Source organism: Strix aluco, chromosome 4 (genome assembly GCF_031877795.1).
Source record: "Strix aluco isolate bStrAlu1 chromosome 4, bStrAlu1.hap1, whole genome shotgun sequence".
NCBI classification, from domain to species: domain Eukaryota; kingdom Metazoa; phylum Chordata; class Aves; order Strigiformes; family Strigidae; genus Strix; species Strix aluco.
Genome location: NC_133934.1, coordinates 88811468 through 88832728, shown reverse-complemented (window position 1 = coordinate 88832728; position 21261 = coordinate 88811468). Strand labels below are relative to the sequence as shown.

The following is a 21261-nucleotide window of genomic DNA, read 5'->3' as shown; positions in this document are numbered from 1 at the left end:
GTCAAAGCTATGGTGTGATTCACTGCAATGTGCATAAAGGAAACTCCATGGGTGAATTCTGCCATCTGCCTATCCAGATAAACATGAGCTGCTGAGATTGCATCAACAGGAAAAAAGACCTCACATACACTTCTTTTTTCAAAACACTTCCCTGCACTTTCTAGCTGTTTTACTGGAACACTTTTGGGATGCTAAATATTTGAATAGGAAAAACTTGGAATTCCCCTCTCAGTAGAAGCAGACCACTTTCTCTGATGAGTTCTGGGATTATGTCTCTAATCCTATACTGTACTGAAATTCAGTGTACCTTCCCAATAAAGGCACTACTTTCTAGAACTCAAACTTTGCGATTAACACTTTTAGATGAATCCTTGCAAACTCAGGTAAGTATTATCTGATAAGAGTTACATCTGTTTAAAAAGAACCAAACAGAAAGAAGAGGCAACTCTTTTCTTACATTTTGTTCACAGATACAGTGGACACTGTCAGTCTTCAAAAAATAAAGTATTTTAATCATACACATCATACAGTGTGTATAAAGTCTTTACTGTTTCTTGAGACCTACTAGGTATGGACAAACAATCACTTATGTACCTATGGAAAAGACAGGTTCATTTGCTAAACTTTTTTTTTTTTTTTTTTAAGAAAGGTGATACTGCCACCTTTCTTTTCCGTGAGGTTATGATTTGACTTTTAAACACTACATAATTTGACTTAGATAGGAGGTTATTGCCAAAAAGCCCCCACAAGACCCACATCTGCATATGCATAGAAGGAGAAATTAATATTGCTACACTAACAGGCATAACTGAAAGTTTGCAATTTTCTCTCCGTACTTTTCTTTTTTTTTTTTTTTGTGAACTTCACTTTTAGCAAGGAAAAGAATTATTGTAGAGATTTTTACCTGTGATCCAATCACGTTTGGAGAGGGTGCAGTAGACTGCTGCTGCTGTTGATGGTGATGTTGCTGTAGTTGTTGTAGTGGTTGCGGCTGTGGTGTCTGTAGTTTGTTTTCTGACTGTGCCAAGGGCTGTATTTGAAACTTACTGTCTGGCTGTTCCTGCTTCACTATCAAATTCTTTCGAAGCTGTTCCACCACTCTTTTCTACCAGATAAACAAAAACATAAATAGAAATGATGACAGTTATTTAGCTGCACATTAGAGAAGATAATAACAGCTAAAGTTACATTTATTTAATGTAAATAACTGCTCAGAAGCTTAGTGGGATTTCTCTTTTTGGAATTTTAAATATTGGTGTTATCTAATAGGCACAGTGACAAAATAGGCCACAGAGGAGTACTGCTGCCCAACCGGGTGACCTTGCCATCCCTGCAGAAGCCCACCCACCAAATTCAGCCTATTCACAAACCACTGCAAGACCTCATTAACCTCTATTCACTTGAGACATGTTAGCATCCAGATTCCAAAGCTTCTGACTCCTTCAAACATACACCATTCCTAAACGGTAATGAAAAAGGAATTCACATCCTTCACTCAAAACCGAGTGGAGAGACAGCCAGTTTGGGTGCAAAGTGGGGAACGGGAAGGGCATGGATGTGTGTGGTCAGTCTGTTCAAAATTATTGTCACCTGAAAGAAAGATAGGGCTATCTATGCTGAAAGGAAATGGTACAGATTTATTTCCCCCAGCTTAAAGGCCTCCTATTACATTACAGCTTCCATAAAAGTTCGAAATTATTTAAAAAACGAGTTTCTTCTGGTAGTCATTGTCTATCTTTAGACAGTAACTCAACACAGTTAAGAGCAGACCAGGTAACCTGCAGGGTAAGATACCACGTTGCCGCATGGGTAATAAGGGCTCACAATTTATGTACTTTAGTGTGGCCAAGGGTGAAAACACCACAAGACTTTTTTTACCTTTTGCGGGCATGATAGAAAATGGACATTTTTACCTACACTCCAACCAACCTCAAATTAGGACAGCTTTTAAAAGATTTAGATATGTACTTAAGCCCCCTTGATCAACTGCAAAACAGTTACACAACAAGGCTGGCTTTGGAAGAGGACAATAAGGTCAACAGACGTGGTAGGGGCAAGACTGAGAAAGCTCTAGTGGAAACAGAAATGGTCAGGAAACCTCTACCAGAGCCAGGTGCTGACAGCGGGCTGCCCCAAGTAGTTCCACTTACACAGAAAGAAAAAGAAAAAAACCATTCTGATAACATCAAATGTTTTGATTTTTGCTTTGATGCATTAGTATTAAGTCACAATACAAAACAGAGAGATGGAGAAAAAAAGGAACGCACCAAAAAAATTTACAATCAACTGAAACAATTCTTTCCTCAAATTTCTTTCACAGAGGATTATGAAATTCTGAGCTAACAAAATATCTGTTCTCTGCATAGTTATTGTGGACATACTGTAGAATTTTGATTCTGAGTATCTTCCTTATGATGAGTTAAAACCACACGGTTCCTCACCCACTGAATGTGTACCAGAAGAAGATAGCCCAGAAGAAGATATCAAAAGGCACAGGGTACCAAACTGGCAAATTTGAGAACTGGAACTTTATAAAGCCAAATAAAACATGCAAGCAACAAAAAACCCACCTCTGTTTCATAAGGTTGAAATGTGTGAGCTCACATGACTGACCTTTTTGCAAAAGACTGAACTCAGCGACTCAGAGGTGTACAGAAGGAGGACTGCCTGGCTTCTACAAAAGCCACAGCCCTGGCTGGGCACACTCAGCTTCAAAAACAAGAGAAACAGGCCCAACCTCATGGAAAATTCAAGGAGTTGGTAATGGACGTGTGAAGGAACTATTTTACACTGCATTCAGAAAAGTGCTAAAAGCTGTCAAAACCTAAAAGCTGTAAATTGTTTGTTCTCTTTTACAGCAAGGAGGAAATAATAGGAGTGTAGAAGGCATTTTTCTAATTCAGATATTTTACATAGTTTTAAATGGCCTGTGTCTATCAGCTCATTCGTACATGTAATAACTGAGCAATCATTTAAAACAGCTTTCTGAAAAGATCAACCACGTTAACATGCAAACCAAAGTGCCATGTCAGCAAGCAGATAGAAGAGTTGAAAAAACATTTCCAGAGAGTAACCAGAGGGGGAGGAGAGGAGAACGGAACAAAGTAGGAGAGGAAATAATGCGACATGCCCATGGAATACCTGCCAGAAAATGGACTGCATATACGCTGCACAGGAGGCTAAAAAATTACTGTACCCGGCATGAACAGGAAGGGAGTTTTTGTCTTCCACAGCTGCCTTTATGAAATTCAGTGGTAAAGGTGCTCTTCTACGGATTCCCTAACCGGAGGAAATCAGCAGCAATGGCCCAAAAATTCGTTTCCATCTTGTTCTTTACAAAGGGAGGAACATTAGGGAAAGGATTAAAAAAAAAAATTTAAAAAGGGAGAGGAGAGGGAGAGACAGGCCAGAGGACTCCTCTGCCCTAGCGCTACGGCAGAGCGAGAGACAGAGAGGACGGGAGCAGGGGAGCAGGAGTGAGGTGAGTCACATCGCATTCACATGCTGCCTGTTCCACCCCCGGACCCAAACCACGGCGTGCAGAGCTGGGGAAAAACAGGGCCAAAGCACAACTTTTATTAGTGCCTTGTGCAAAAACTGAGGCTCAGCATATTTGGCACAAGATGGATAACGTGAGTGGAAAAACGCTGTTGCTCTGGAAGTCTACGCTTGCCTGTTAGAGGCTGCTGAGAGCTGCCTGGCAGCAGCATATCCTGCCATCCATATCCATTATGCAGATATTAAATTGGAAGAAACATCTAATGCTTTTAAGATTCAGAGAGTAAAACTCAAGTTTGCAGTGCATGTCAATTGCTCACGGAGTTTATTAAGCTGCTTCTACCAACTGTCAGTACAAACATCACACTGAAACTACAGAAATCACTTTACTATCTGCAAGACTGTTGGGATTATCTGTTTGTTAGTAGCTATCAAGAGGGAGACTCTGAACAACATATTCTGAAGTTACTTAGCTTAACTAGCAGAACCAGATGAGACTCTCAGGGTTGCACCTACACAGGAGCTACGAGCAGATCTACTCCCATTTCCAGCACTACCCTCTGCTGCATCCTCCTCTGCCCACGCCACTGGTCTGACACCGTTGGGCTCCTCCATGGTGTCCAGCTGGAACCACCACGCCGCGGCCGCACAAGAGCCCCGGCACGCGTCTGTCTGCAGCATTGTTAGCAGAGTCTCGTTTTGTAGGGGTTTAAACAGGAGGGCAGCATGAAAGAAACTCTTGTCTACTGTCAGACTTGATACTTCATTAAAACTGTATTTTAAAATTGTTCTTCAGTTATTTGGCTGTTCTTATTCAATTTTGAAGGTGGTTTGTGCTGCAGAAAGTACAATCTGTATGACTGAAAATTGCCAAGGCTGGTATAAAGCCCTAGCTACATGCCTTAGAGGTTTAGTGCCAGTGAGACTGAGGTTATCTTAAAAGTACCACAGAACTCTTAGGATGTATTCCTAATGTAATCATTGCCATTTTCCTTTTCCATTCTTATTAAGAATATTTAATTCTGACAACTTCAAAATTTTAAATTGAGATTAACTCAAACATAAACACACCATCATAAACACAACATAATAGTTTTCTGCATGTCAGAAAGCTCTAACTCTCCCCAACTCTCCCCATATTTCTAAAATAGCTTCTTTTCCTGCAACACTGCAAATGTATGAAAAGCATTTGTCTTTCAAGTTTACTGAATTTTCCTCAAAGCTGGATGCCAATCCTCTCTTTACATCTGCAACACAAAAGAAATTAATAATCACATTCTTTCTTCCAAACTGTATTCTACCCAAAAAGTAACTGCTAGCCCTCTGCAATGGTTACTATCAGACTACTTCAAAATCCGTTTGTCGGTGCCCTGTAAGCATACTACATAATCTCATAGCTCTTGCTGTCTTGACATCTTTATCACTGATCTCATCAAGAACCGTTCACACCATTGAGTTCACAGAGCCCTAGACATCTTAATGACCCTTTCTTAAAGGTAATAATTGTAATCAATATTGTGACATTTAGCAATACCACTTTCTCATTCATGCCACAGGCCAGATCCTAACACAGCATTAGAAGATTATTTTGGTTTGATTAAGCAGAAAATCTGCCTCTATGTCTTGTTGGCCATATATCTGTGCCAAAAAGTGTCTTCTCTGTGCGCACATAAAAAACTATCATGAATATGTTGCTATAAGATAAGGAAAGTCCTTGGAGCAAACTTAAAGCTTAGTAAGGTTTAAGTATAACATTATTAGCTAAGCATTATTTCCATTTAATCAATCTATCATTAACAAAGTAGTTCTCTGAGTACAGCAATTTTTAAAATACTAGATCCCTTGTTATATTTGGTGACATTTTCTTCTTCATCCAGGAAACACATTCAGAAAAGCATACATATCTGAAGGACGGTCTGGTTTTACCCTTCAAAAATCTATAAAATTAAAATTTAAAAATCCTCTAAAAATGAGAGAGAAAAGTAAAAGTACTAAACAGCCTTGCAACCCATACCATTTATATCACAAAACCAAAGCTTATGTGGCTTGAATTGCTCAACTGCCTGCTAGTGACCCGTTTTCCTGCTCCACCAATTCCAGGAAATCAGCTATTATGGATCTTCTGCTACCTGTTCCTCCAATGACCAAGAAATGTCCTCTGGCATATAAAAGCTGCCAAACGCTGCAAATGTAAGAGAAAGTACTGATTTCAAATAAGCTCCTACTTGGGAGTGGGGAGGATGGAGGGAATTTCACTGCTCTGCAGTCTTCCTTTCCAGCCTCCCTCCCCTCTCCTTGCCAGCCCCCACCACTGCTGCTACTCGAAGAGAAGTGAAATACCTCTGCTTTTCAACAAAACATAAAGATACCAAAACTTCCATGACAGAAAGAAGCTAAAAGATTTTGGAGCCCTGGCATGGTTAGTCTTTAACTTGCAAAGAGGATGCATTCTGGGAGTGGAATTTGGGAGTGGAAAGATTACAAGCAAGGAGAATAATTGTACACTCATCTACTGCTTGAAGATAGTATCTAAAATTTAAAATAGTGAAATCCAATTATAGAAATTGATGACGCAGAATCTACACCAGTGCGGAAAAAAAAAACCTGTTGTACAAAACAACTTGAAATAAATTCCATTGAAAGAATGATCAAAGGACCGTAGAAATATTTTTAGCTATTTCTGTGGTTATCCTGTATTTTTATGGAATTTTGCACTTCTGGCTGTGCTTCACCCATACCCAGATCTTTTTATCAACAAAAAAAATCTAAGCCAACTAAATTAGAAAGAAGTTTATTCCAAGAAAAACGTGTGGTACAATTTCCTACTTCTTAAAGGTGATCAAACTGGCACCTATATCCTTCAGTCAGAAAAGACTCTCAGGACAGGGGTGCTTGTGTGCTGAAAGGGGACGTAGCAGTGGGACTGGAAGACCACCTCCACCTCATACTTGAATGTCTTACTGGGCATTGTCACTGAAATGTGCACTATTTCTTTGTATAGTTTAAAAACCTAATTTTTTTTTTTAAGCTTCTGTTAAATACACAGATATGTTAACCATACCCAGTCATGGCTGCATTGCCAACACGCCAGTAACTGTCCCAAAGAACATGTGTGGCGTTCAGCCCACAAAAAACATGGCTAAAAGCTGCACAAAGATACAAGTTCTTCTTCTGCATGTCTAAAAGGGGTTGCAGAGCATGTTAGGAGAACTGAACGCTTCTCCTCCCTCTGCCATGATGGTCCTATGGGATAAACTGAGCAATACACTTATGGTACTGATGAGCACTAGAGATGGACCAAGACTATACCGTTAATTTTGGTACGCCCTGAATTCATGAGTTTGCTTTGCAGTCTTAATATCTTTAATACAATTACTGAATACGGTACCTTGTGTATAATGGAATTTAAATAAATCTTCATTCCATAAAATTCTACTTCGACATTTTGTCAGATATATGTTGTTATTTAACATTGGCATGATGTGAAAAGTATTTTTGTCATTAAAAATGCTGGTAAACTTATTACACCTCATTATATTTTAGACTATATAAAATAATTACTACAGGTGTGATTTGGAAACAAATACACAATTCACACATGAGCATACGTACTTCGAAAAAGAATGTGAGATTTTTCCTTTATGATAAACACTACTTGAAGTTGCTAGAAATCATTCAGAAGTGAATTATGTAAGTTCTGAAAATAATGTTCATTCCTTCATTCTTAACGGGGGAGAATGCTTATGATTTTTTTATTTTATTTTAAAATATAGCTAGACTTATAAATGAAAATGACCAAAAATAGCTGCTGTGCCATTCTGCTTTATGTGACTTCTTGATTGCTTTATTTTCAGTACCGTGTCTTTTACCATTTGCAGCACCACAAGACCAATTAATTTTTGGAAGGGAATGTTGTACCGTGAAATGCCTTATGCATCACTGTCTTCTCATTTTAGAATTTTTACTCTTGCACAAAGTAGGGAAGAGAGACTGAACCAGTAGGAGCAGCACACATACAACATTTTCCTGCAATTTATATATTAAATAAATCTAATATCTACCTTCTTACCCTAGCACTTACATAAACGGAAAGAAACTTGCAAGAACAGCTACAATCATTAAACAATGAAGCAATTAATCAATGGAGAATTAAGTGTATGACAGCAGGCAAAACAGAACAGGAAAAACAGTTAAGTGCAGTACTTTGAATGTAATTAAGGAGGAATGGAATGAAAGGAATGAAATTAAAATTTTTAAAGTTTGTCAAGGTTTGTTTTGGTTTAGGTTCTTCTGCTTCCCAGAAATACTTCTGAGTACAAATACAAACTGGTAAAAGGATGTAGGAATCACCACAAGACAAAAAGGCCAAAGAAATGGAAAAATTAAACTGCTGACTACCATGGAAAAGGTGCTCATTTTAATTTTATCTTGCCCATCTCTGTATTGTTCTACCCCCATTTGCCTGTTTCAGGGAAAAAAGATCTCCTTAGGAAAAAAAAAGCCACCTATATTGTGCAGAAATGAAACAAGGGTTCTTTTGTACTTCAACGTAAAGTATGTTTTTATGATCTCTGACTGAATCTAGTTTTCCAGAAGTCTATAATGTGGTCTTGTAAAATCTGTCATGGACTGAAACTTGGGATATAAAATTTCAACACAAAAAATACTGCGGATATTCCTATGCAGGAGAACACACCGGAACAACCACCGCCATGGGAAAACCATTTGCATCTATACACGGTAGCCAGTTGCCTAAGCTAAATAGTTCTGCCAGGGAAATCCTGCTGCTTCTCTTCTCCTACCTCTGATTTACCTCATAATGAGACATCCTTTAAACTGAATTTTTCTGAATTAAGCAAGCACAGTAGAGCAATGTAAATCAGTAAACTTATTTCACGTTTTAGAAACGATCAACCTAAATAGAAGTCTACTTTCTAATCTGGTAACTCCTCATATTTTTGAATAACCCGAGTGGAAAGGATAGTCATCAAGTAATTTTACAGCGTACTACTGCACAGTAACACAGTCCTTTGGCTAAAAATGAATCAGCTTCAGCTTGTGCATCCTACAGCTGTTCTCACGACTGAATCACACCTCCTCTCCTCCTCAGGAAAGGAAACACACACAGTTCATGCTCATGCGCTTCATGCATGATCAGAAGTATCAAGCAAGATGACTAGTTTTATTTCACCACAGAAAGAAAACTTGTTCTTTTGTGAACAGCAAGATCTGCATGCCCAAACTATATTGTACAACCACCTGTTGACTACTCTGATGTTGTTAACAGCATCTAATATTTCATTTCCACAGTTGCTTTACAAACATCACAAACTAACAGCCGCAGACAGGCTTTTCCCCTATGTCGTCAACCAAATAAATACTGTTTAGCGCCAACTCAATTAAAACCCTTCACTAACAACATCACATTGCAATTCACTGTTGACCTCCACTTCATAGGCAGAATGAGTTATCAGAGCAAAAAGTCATAGTTTCCCCTCACTCAAATGACAGATTTGCTCTTCCTCCTAGTCGCTTGAGCAGTATATCAAATACAGACATTCTGTCCGGCTAAATATACCTGCTGTAGTATTCTCTTCAGTTAACCAAGCACGATCAAAACAAAGAAAAATGCCTCCTTCACAGAGAAGACATCAAATTAAATCACTGCAGAAGACCCAGATTGCTGGTCCTCAATTGTATCAAGGTTTGTGGATGAGTCAACAGCGACTCTGAAAAACAAAGCAATGGTTCTTCCTTAGCCTCCCTACCTAAATGGCATGGGGAGGGGGACTTTGTCCCCGTGTTTATTTATCTCAGCGCAAAAAGCACCTCGCTAAATAAGGCTAAAACTACTCAACAACTGAAGATCTGGGGAACTTCCAGCCCTCCTAAAAACACTCAAGAACAGGCATTTTGCCAAAAGAATGGAAAGCTACTTTTTTCATGAGGAATGCAGAGCTACTGGAGACAGTTCAAAGGAAAACCACAAACATAATCAAGGACCCAACAAACAATGCTGTATAATGTGAGGCTTACTGGGGCTCAGCATTTCCAGTTTAGTGAGAGGGGACTTCTCACTGAATATAGATATTAATACATGTGTCATGGTTTAAACCCGACTGGCAGCCAAACACCACGCAGCCGCTCACTCACTCTCCCCCACCCCTGGGAATGGGGGGAATTGGAGGGGTAAGGGTAAGGAGACTCGTAGGTTGAGATAAAAACAATTTAATAATTGAAATAAAATAATAATGATGATGATAATAATAGTAATAATAGAAAATAATAGAAAATACAAACGAGCACAATGTGATTGGCTCACCACCTGCTGACTGATGGCCAACTCGTTCCCAGCTAGTGATCCCAGAGAAGGGAGAATCCTGAAGCCACAATCCTGGAAGCCAGAGTGAGCTTCCCGATCAACCCTTATCTATACACCAAGCATGACGTTAGACAATATGCAATATTCCATTGGCCAGTTTGGGTCTGTTGTTTTGGCTGTGCTCCCTCCCAGCTTCTTGTGTACCTGCGCTCTAGCAGGCCATGGGAAGTTCAAAAGTCCTTGATTTCTTAGCAACAACTAAAAGCATCAGTACATTAACAACATTCTTCTCACATCAAATCCCATACTGAATCCAAAACAGAGCACTATTCTAGCTACTAAGAAGGAAGGAAAAAAGAAATTAGCTCTATCCCAGCTGAAACCAGGACAACATGGAAAAGATATCTGCCAATTGGAGGGTTTTTAGTTTCTCTGAGAAACGTAAAATGATGATTCTGTGGCTGCAAGTTGAAGGTAGACAAATTCAACCTTGAAGTAAGATGCAGAAATGGTTAAGTGCTGCAACAGCCTAATATGAGTGGTAATGCTTAACCTACCATCATTTGACATCTTTAGGACAAGGTTATACAGCTTTCTAAAGGAAATGCTTAATCTAACTTTTGGAGAAGATTGTATAGTACATGTGAAGGGGGGAGGATCTCTGATCTGGGAAGCTTCTGCTCATTCTTGTCGCTTACCAGGGACAGTGCAAGTGCCAGCACTGTTCCCAGCACGCTTCTCCATTATTGAAATTCTGCATAAAGACAGCCTTACTCTTCAAAATATGATCATGTCCAGAGGCACAAACAACCAAATATACTCAAGGTTGTTTTTTCACCTTCCTCTGAAACACAAGATATTGGCCACAGCTGGAGAAAAGAAGCTAAGCAAAGCAAGCTTATCTTCTTCTTTTGATGCCTTTTATTGTATGCCTTCTTTACATATTTAGATTCTTATTAATTTTAGACTTGGAATGAAAAAAAATTTCCCCAGGTCAGACTTGCTGGGATGTTGTTTTTTTCCCTTCCACTGCAATGCAGGAAGTGGACTGCCTGCTAGGATTAGCTGGGCAAATTTCCCCTAATCAACCTGCTGACACTGCAAGGGCCTTCAGAATAACTGGCAGCCCAATCCACCACCTGTTTCCTGGATGTGGAAGACAAAAACTTACTACCTTGTAACCAAACTGGCCTAGTCTCCCTGAAGTCAGAAGACGTTACACAGGAGTACCAGGGTAGAATATAATGGCCTCTAACATGCAGAAATTTAAACGGGTTAATCCCCGTGTCCTTTCTGGATTTGACATGTGGTGTCTTTCCTCTACTTCCTAGATGTGGTTTCACAACTAAAGTTTATCAGTATTCTTTTAAAAGAAAAAAAATAAATCTGCATGCTAGATGAATGAAAAAAACACTTCATGAGCATGATAGTTTTTAGCAGATGTACATAGTACCTATCTTAATTAACAGGATCAGGCATTAGTATCTAATCTCAAATTATGTATGTAATCTCAAATTTCGGTTAGTTCCTGGCATATAAACCCCAGTAGCTGTTCTTGCTCCTGCCAAAACTCTTCTCTATGAAAGCTTAATTCCTTGCTATCAAAATGCCTTAGGATGGTGCCATCACTTCACCCTGCAAGGTAACAGTTACGTGATACAGAGACATGAAGAAACCACGCATGGAACAGAAAGATCTTTCTCACTTTGATGGACACCTCAGGAAAATGCATTTGATGCACCTGTTATATCAATATGGACAATATCCAGCATGAAAAAAAGTACTAACAGAGACCACATAAGGGAATGTAAACATTCCTATCCATAAGTTCATACTACTTCTTCACAGTGTGCTTGCTTGTTTGACAGTTATACTGTCATAATTTTAGACTGTTAAACCTCTGCTCTAGGGTTTATAAAAGATCAGAGCACTTGTCACTCTCAGTGCAGGTAGAGTGAGATAGAGTGGTTGAGCAGTTCATTCTTCTTTCTAATTACACTCCATTAACCTTCCACATGAGAGCTCCCCTGTGCTTTCATACCAGCAGCACCAACTGGCTGTGTTTGATAAGGCTCAGCAGAGTCTGCAAGACCAGCACGTGTAACTAAAGGAACACTTCAGCACTGCAGAGTTAGCAGAAGCTGGGCTGAAGCTCTGTTACTGAGCTGCAGTCGTATTCAGCTAAATTATACACAGATGGACACCAGCCTCACCCTACCCACTTCCCTTACAACTCTACTCCTTGAACTTCATAGATACATGATCTAGCATTTGAAAGCCAAATGCAGAGCCAGGGAATTATTCACTGTAGGGAACTGAATAGTTACCATGCTTTCACCTCACTGCAGAGACCTGCCAAGAGAAATGCATTTAGAGCATTAAAGCATGCAGAGCAATAGAAAAGAAGTTGTCGTTACATTATAATTAGATCATGTTAGTGTATGCAACCAGAGTACAGAGAAGGAAAATTACTTTCGAAATTTAAATCTTTTTAAAATGCATTTTCAGTATCTGGGGTTGTTTGTTGTATGTTCCGAAGACCACACTGTTAACAAACAGCATTATATTTATCTATAACCTTCTCAATGGTGACCACATAAATGATAGGCTTTTCTAAAAAGAGAGACTTCTTCGATTAATAATGTATTCTATGGGAGTTTTAAACTCTGTGCCAGGAAAGCTATTTTCTGTGTGCATGAAGGTAGATTAGCATTTGTGTATACTGAGTAACAGTGTCGGCACATGCTTACACAGATAAAAGGGAAACAAATTTGGAAGGAAGGATTGTAAATAATCTGGAAAAGAATCCAAATTATTTAAAAAATAAATGAAACACTACAAAATCTGCACTTTCAAATGACGTTTTATACTATCCGTTGGAATTTTTAACTGTTTCAAATGACTTCACAACATAAAGTTGTATACGGAACTGGCCTATATAAGTGAGTGATGGTGATATTCTTTTTGCTATTACCTCCATTATCCTTTCCCAGCCCTCTCCTGTTGTTTAACGCATTGTGATACTCGCATCTGCATGCATCTCCATAAATAAATGTAACTTACTTCTCTTTTAAGGTAAGTTTCCCAACATTCAGCTAATATTTTGAAATGATCTGCTGTTTTCTAAGTCTTGGGAACTCTGAAGTGTCTGAAACAAAATCTGTTTGTGCTACAAGCCAAGCTATGCATCCTGCACCGTCCCTGTTCAGAATGGTACAGGAATTTGATTTCAGAGTTCTGGTGAATGTTGTCAAAGATCCCCTCCAGTACAAAGGAAACAGAGGTGGCCCTTCTCTTATAACAGAAAGGTAAACACTGCTACTGAACCCACCTAAAGTACCCTGAAGAGACTTGGTTTTCAGAGTCATCATTAAAGACCTGTAAAATAAGACCCACTTTCTATGTTTAAGTAATGTTCTAATAGATTTTGGACCTTCTTTCCCAAATTTTCTTAATTTTAATCTAAATATGCCAATTCAGTCTTTAATGCAATTTAACTTGTGCCATCTAAGCCTATAATATATGACATAAATTCAGAACTCAAGGGTGTGATCGGACACGAACTGTCAAGCTGCTGAGGTTGCCTCAGGAAAGCTGAATAGTCAGAGGACAGTTAGTTCTTCCCTCTAAGATAGGATTGCTCCAAGTGCAAACAAGTAACTTGTTGCACAAGTAACAATAATTTCTTGGATGAACAATGAATGCTGTTGTTGGGGTGCATTTGATACAAACTTAGATGCAAGATGGAATTTTGTCAGATATAATTTCTCCACTAAAGATGATGTTCACTCTCAATCCTAATAAATTTGAAAAAAACATGATTAGGACATTGAATAAAATTATCTAAAGCATCGATAACTCTTGTTTTGTAAAAATGTATCTATAGTGCTTCAATGCTGTAACGCAATGAAATCTTATTTGAGCCAGGATTAAAATTTGCCAGGACAGTCAAGATAGCACTGTCAAAGAAGGCAGAACCACATTTTTTGCCACACTTAGCTCTTACTTCTGTAAAAAAGAATTTTGAATTTATGTACACATGAATCATGCCTAATGCCTCTATAACTTGCTTACTCATCTTTTTTGGAGTGTATACTAGAATCATGACTGAAAGCTCCAAAATTCCTGGCTGTAAGCATCAAGTGTTCAAAGTGCTTTCAGAATAAAGCATTGCAGAGGTGCTTCCACTTCCTTGAGCCGTCAGCCACTGCTGCTAACACCATTTCGAATATTGTCTTCTGACAAGTGGGCCAAGTTCATCTCTGAAGAGTGCAACACTGCAGTTGATGGGACCTTTTTTTAACTAATCACCTGAGAAACGCACATCTTCAGAACTTTTTTGGTAATGTTGTTTCTTTCCCCAACACCTCTTAGAAAATATTTCAGAAGGAAATATTTTGCTCTACACTGGCTCATCATTCTCCTTTTATAGAAGATCTGTCAAAAATAATGCAAGTACTTTCGTTTTTTATTATGTCAATAAAGAAGATCTCCTCAGGGTTTTGGGGGGCCATGAGGTGAGTGAACAGATCTTTTAACCTAGCACATACAGAAATATGCAGTCTGGTGAAAGGCCCCTGGGACAGAATTGCTGAGGCTTTTTATACTGTTGTTGTAATAATCCTTGGAAACTGAGAGACTGTTGATATCACAAATACAAATGTGGGAACCCCATTTTAATTGGTGGGAAAAGAGCCCTAGTGCAACTGGGTAAAACTCTTTTTTTTGGGGGGGAGTATTTTTGTTATTAGTATTTTGTTAAAACTTTTAAAGACAAACTGTAAATGCTACAGATGTAAAATGAACTCTGAAGAAGCCTTTGATGCATTTCTGTAATTCTCTGTCAAAGAGAGGTAAGAAATAGAAAATAATCTCTCTCATAATTCCTCTTTATACAATATTAAACATACATAACAAGTGTGTTTTTAGGGAAGACCAAGATTTCTTCTTTGCCTCTGCAGGCCCATATTAGATTTAAAAGACAAATTAACTTTTTTTAAAAAAGGATTAAATAAAAACTACTGTATATTTTCACCACATAATGAAGTGCAAGTTCATTTTTCAGACCATATGCTTGACTTGTTACTTATTGCAGAGAACATGCAATATATTGCCAGATGAACACATTTCATGCTACAAACCGGTCTGACCAGCTAAACCTGCACTCAGACATATCAGACACTCTTAGTGAAACTCAAAGTATTATTTCATTGGCCCTTACTCAGCATTTCTTGCATGATAATTCAGCTGTGATTATGTTTGGAAGCATTAGCTCAGAATGTATGGACTTCTAAAACCAGCACCAGTGGATCTCTCTCAGGTATCTCTAAAGACACCTATCACACCTGTCTCTAAGAGCTGTAAATCACAAAACAGTAGTTTTCCTCCCCATGGTTTCACACTGATGGATTTTATTTTTTTTTAAAGGAAACACATGTTGTGCTGTTGAGAAAGGCTGAAATATTACAGAAACCTAGCAACTGAAACACAGGCTGTTAAAGCAAGCCATCTTGTTTTGGGTCCTCAGGTCTGGTAACTTTACTCGTACTGGGATCTCAAGCTCCATTATTAACCTACAGAACTACCTTAAAGCTGCACTGTCTTTGCAACCAGAGTCTAATTAAAGTTTCATACACATAATGCATACCCTTATAAATTCCAGTCCATAAAATTAAGCCCTCACATAACCCTCTTTCTCAGATAACCTCCACAAAATGAGAAGCAGAAAGGGAGCTTCAACATTACGGAGCAGGTTCTGTGGGCTCTGAGGTAGGGGGGCCATTAGAGGAAAGAAGCAGCTGAGATACCATTTTCCCTCATATTACCTCTAAATAAACCAAACTGATGCTGAAATGCAGGGGTGCTTTTGGGAAAAAAGCTTCAGAGTTTCTTTCTGTTTTCTAACAAATACAACAGGGCACATATTCAAGAAAATAGGGCATATTTATTTGTCTGTTTTGATAAAACTATCCCCTATTGTATTTCATCTGGAGTTGGGGCAGGATGTAAGCAAAGGAGTGAGGCTTTTAAAAGATCTGTACTACATGCACAGAGCCCTATACCAGTAAATACATGAAACTAGTATATAGTAACTAGTGATCTAACTTTACTTTCAAAAAAAGAACCACCATGACCAAAGGCTGAGAAAATATTAAGCACTTGTAAAAAAAAAAATCAATGTGATAGGTGTTGCAGAGATTAAAAAAAAAAAAACCCAATGTATAGATTTTAATGCGCAAACAGAAATACCTGACTTTGCACTGTATAGGCAGTATCCATTATGAGCAGAGTAGGATTTTCATGGTAATTGTTTGGAGGATCGTATGTTTGTACCAACACCACACTTAACCCAAAACATGTTTGTTGGTTTACATAGGAAGACAGTCGAGCTGCCATTGATTGTGAGGAAGCTCAGAAGAAAACAAAAAACAAGCTAAAAAAAAAATCAGGAAACATAGAAAGGAGTAGGAAGAAACAGGTTCACACAAGCAAAGGGCACTCATGGACAATGTAAAGCTGAACAGAGAAGTAGTGAAGTCTGACAAGCAAAAATTAGTCCTTTCTCACTGGCAGGCAAGGTTTGCAAGCATTATGTTTTATCAGATTGACTTGGGAAAAAGGGCACACTTCTGGTCACGCATGCCCCTTTCAAAGTCCCTTCTCACTGACACGTCAGGCCTATGCCCAGAGGGATGGCCGAGGTGACACAAGGAGTGCAGGGCATACTCTGAGATTTTTTTTCAAGGTATTAGAAATAACTAGCTCACTGAAGAAAGAAAGTCCATACTTCATATACGCATATGCAAAAACTGACCAGTAAAACACGCTCGATTTAACCCCACAGACCCACATTCTTAATTGTTTTTCCTCTTTTGTTTCCCTGCTGGTAGGTTGCACAATTAGCTTGTATGCTCTGCAGGCCAAAAACCTCGTCTGCAAAAATCTTTTGAAATATTTAACACATACTAGTACTATGCAAATAGTAATGATAATTCAGTGGCCTTTTCCTGCTCTGCATTTCGAATGTATTTATTATGAGCTAGACAAATAATGCAGGATTGTAGCATTCTGCCTCCACATTCCTCGTCTTCCTCTTCCAGTTTACCAGAGCAATGACGAAAGAGGAGTTTTTGCTCTAAGCTTTAACACTTTCAGCACAGATTCTCATAACGCGTTGCTCTCTCCGAACTGGAGGATCCATCTTTTGCACAGGGGCAGAAACTGATTTCCTTAATCAATTTAAAGACGATGAGAAGCCTGCCCAGTGACCCACATTGCTCGAGAAACCGCACCAGCAGTGGAGGCTATAGAGGCAGCTGCTTTTAGGCCAGCAACAGCATGCTCAGCATGAACAGACTGTACTAAGATTTTTCTCCCACACACAAAATCAAACTGTTCCTGTGCCCCCTTTGTGCTGACGGAGCCTGTCTCTCGGTTGATGAGCAACTCACTATTTAGAAAATAATTTCTCAACCTATTTTGGAAATCCACAATCATGTACAATTGGCTGCGTTGGTTAGCATTCAGCGGCGATTTCAAAGGCTCTTTGTCCTGGGGAGGAGATACGACCATTCACCAGCATGCCAGCAGAACTGCTGAGTACACAGCTGGAGCATACGTGGGGGAAGGGAAACTGGGTATGATTTTGCAATTATATCTGTTAAATCCGTACAGTTTTGAAGAATGATCACTTGGCATTTCCACTGTTTTGCAAGTGAAAACTTTTAACACGTTTGCCAGAATTATTTGGCTGTTTTTTCTTTTAAGAGGACGGAGGATCAGTGCAGAGAAACGTTAAGCCACATGTACGTGCTACATAATTGGTTCTTTCAGCCCCTTGCAGCACAAATGATTTACAGTAACATGTTCCGCACCTCCTTACTAGTTAGCAGCCCAATCCAAGACAAATACATCAAGAAAAGATAGGAAAAAGCTGTGGACAAGATTAACCACACAAGCTTGGCTTTTTCATGATGCTCACATTTTTTCTATTACCCAGCTGTTAGATATTCAAGAGAAAACAGGGTGTACTATAACAACTGTTACAACAGGCCAACAAGAACATAAAACCAATAAGAAACCTTTCTGTTTGGCTCTTCACAGGGCTCTCACTTGTACTAGAAAAACGTCACTCTGATGCCCTGTTTGCATTCCATTTCCAACAACAAGGAGGAGGATGGAGGTCTCCGGTTTCTATGACAACCCAGATGGGCCACAATACAAGATACTTACAAATGTTCAACTGCGGGGATGCCAGATCAAATTAAGCTAGAGTTTACACTACTTCATAGAAACTAAAATGAAAGAAAAAACCCAAACAAAACATGAATGTCAAAGGAAGGATGACATTTCCTCAGCACATTCCAAAAGATTTCTGAAAGTAGATGATAAAGAAAGGAGGGATTTTTCTCTACAAAAATAAATAATAATGTCAACACAAACAAACCGAAACCCTCATTTACATGAGTAAATGTTTTCATTAAAACTAGACTACTGAAAAATTACCATCAGACATTAAAAACAAAAACAGGTCCCAAAAATAACATGATTTTATTAATTTACTTAACTCATTATAAACTGGTAAATCTATCATCCCACTGTTTTGTATGGCTTGTTTAATACCATCAGTTATATTCTGCGATATGGCTTGTTTTGTTTATCCCTGACCTGGTCTTCTATGACATTTTGCAAAAGTCACTCAGATGTAGAAAAAATACTTTCTATCCTACCTGAAGAAGTGAAACTAGTGAGATATTTTAGTAACACTAACAAAACTGCAAAAACATTTAGCGTGTGTTCTTAGTAACTTAACCGGTCAGTTGTGAAAAAGGTGAGGTGAGCTTACTTCTCAAAGGCATGGAACTCAACGTGCTGGGAAGGCAGGTAACTGTCAGGCAAGCCAGTTTAGGCAACATGAGTAAAACACCTTCTGAAGAAACACCTGTAAAAGCTTTTTGTAAGCTTTTCAGATGTGACATACATAGATGTGGTTCTCAAAACAAATCAAGTTAAAGAATTTCTTACTAAATGTGTATTTTAAGGCACATTATTTTGAAAATGTGTGGAGTTTAAATCTTCTGATACGAGCTAAGGATTGTCTTTCTTTTTAGTCACTGTCCTATTTCAAGTTACTCTCTTTCTTTCAACTTAATCACCAGGTAGTTAATAGCCTTCATTAAATATGTGATAGCCAGCAAGGCTCACACTAAGACAGATAATTGTGGACTTTTAGAGGCTTATGTTCTTTGGGAAGAGGAGAGGCAGAAGAGGAGAGAAAGGCTTAACAGCTGTGCCTAGTCAAAATAATCCAAAATTAGAGGGACTGTAACATTTTAAATTGGAACAGAGAGCCTTAAAATCTGGGTCTGTGAAGATATCTTTAAACACTTTATTAAAAACTGCAGACACTCACTCTTCATAAATCATTCCCCTTTGCAGCACCGCTAACCAGTACTATTTACACAAGGACTCGTCAGCCTGGCTTGGAAGTGCCACCTCAGCACCCAAGGAGCACCCGGTGCTGCTAGCTGAAAGCCACCACCCCTTGTACCTGGTGCTGGTGCCAGAGCCTCTCCCCCTACTTAACGTACGAGCTAGGACCTGGGGACGGTGGATTTAGAGAATGTGCCTAGGGGGGGCTGACAGTGGCACCGAGACAGCCAGGTTACCATGTCCCATCAGCCACTCCTCAGCACTCCTCTTCGTTTCTCTTTCACTTCCAGCCTTCCCATTCAAAGCCGTCTCCCCTGCGAACCTCACAGCCCAATGCTGAGAGGGCTCTCATGGTTGCTGACAGGAGCACGGCTGGCACGTGGCGTGGCAGGCCGAGGCTGAACAAAAGCTGCCTGCTCTGCCGTGTTCCCTTGCCCCGTGCAACGGCGTGCAACGGTGAGCAGAGCTGGGCAGACACGCTGTGGTGGTGGTATCAGCACCTCAGGCAGAGTGCTCCGGGGATTCGCAAGGAGCTCCTGCAGAATGACCAGACTGCCTCGGTACTGAGGGGCAAAGAGCTGAGGGCTGAAATTACACATCTGTAATAAAAATTAAAATACCTGATGACTCTGCTCAGTTAGTGGGAATTAACTGGAAGTGATGAATTAGGATGGAGAAGTGTGACTAAGGACACAGCTGGGCATAATTAGCTTTAAACTTGGACTACACTGCTTAAACTTGGGCTATACAGCTGGGGCTGTGCAGTCACATCATGTAACTGCTACCTGTGTTTCATATATAAAGCAGAAGACAAGGAACAGCGTAATGAAAAAGAATTTGCAAAGTGCTAACGCTTACTCGAATTATAACAGTTTAATGGGAAAAACAGAATGAACTGGAAATAGCAGCAGGAAGGAGCTGTAAGTTGCAAAAGGTGGTAGTGTAGCAATGAAGAAGCTGCTTGATGTCACATGGTTAAAGTTATTCGAATCATCATTTGGTGTAAGTATCAAGACTGGTATAAATAACCAGGCCAGTGGATTCCTCTCACGGACCCTATTGCCAGTCACATACCCCAGACATTTCAAAGCATGAACTTCCACTCTGCAGCAATACAGCATGGAAGAAAGTTGTTTTCACCAACTGCACAGCATCTGCTATTCCATGGGGTCATTCAACTATCCATTTCATGCAACCACAACAGCATAACTGATTACTGACCCCTACAAGGAATTCTTTCTTAACCAAAAAAAAAAAAACCCCATGTACAAACACCCAATTTAAGGAAATTCAGCAACAAAAATCTTTATTAACAAGGAGTTTCTGACTGCCTGATGCTCTTGCTGACTATCAAACTCAGTGAAACCCAAGTATCTGAAACTAAGAAAGTGTTCAGGGTACATATCCATGTGTATTAATTCTGTCCTCTTGGAATCCTCATGCTCTGGATATCATCAACACTAAATGCACAGTATATTTTTTTTGTGTTTTTTTTAGAAGTAGCAGGGAATGTATTTGCAGTCTTCCAGTACCTTAGCTGACCACAGTGCAGATATTTTCAGAAAAACCATCTACACTGTGTACCTAGAGTGATATTCACCTCTTCTAATACTGTAATTAAAAAATAAATCATCCTTTGCCTCCATGTGTAGTCAACAGAAAGAGAGAGATGGATGGCTGAATAAGTAGTGCTCAGCATGTGCCCTGTCTTCACAATTCCAGACAGTTTAGAAGACTTTTTACACAGCTGAAATTGGAAACCCTGGGCTGACTCCCTAGATAGAACATCTCTTTCTCAACTCCCCAGTCTCCTCTTTTACTGCCCCATTACTTGTATGCATATACCACTGTTTGATAATATAATTTAATCTGTCCATCATTAAAAACAGCAACCACACTCATCCTCAACTTGCTGTTGACAGCAGCAATCACTTACAGATGTGTATCCTGATGCTAACACAGGCAATACAATGCAGCACCTCTGCCCTTGCTGACATTCACTCTGCTTC

The 21261-nt window shown here is 39.3% G+C and overlaps 1 protein-coding gene across 10 annotated transcripts in view; it reads right to left on the bottom strand.

The window, feature by feature from the left end:
* Window positions 1-21261, bottom strand: part of PHF21A (PHD finger protein 21A) — a 133769-nt gene that overhangs the window by 27186 nt on the left and 85322 nt on the right. For 9 of the 10 annotated variants that reach the window (XM_074824095.1, XM_074824088.1, XM_074824092.1 and 6 more), the window contains exon 6: window positions 905-1105. In XM_074824095.1, coding sequence (XP_074680196.1) covers window positions 905-1105 — 201 coding nt within the window. Of the gene's footprint in view, window positions 1-904; window positions 1106-3196; window positions 3436-21261 lie in introns of those variants that run through there. The other variant, XM_074824098.1, reaches the window with a different exon arrangement.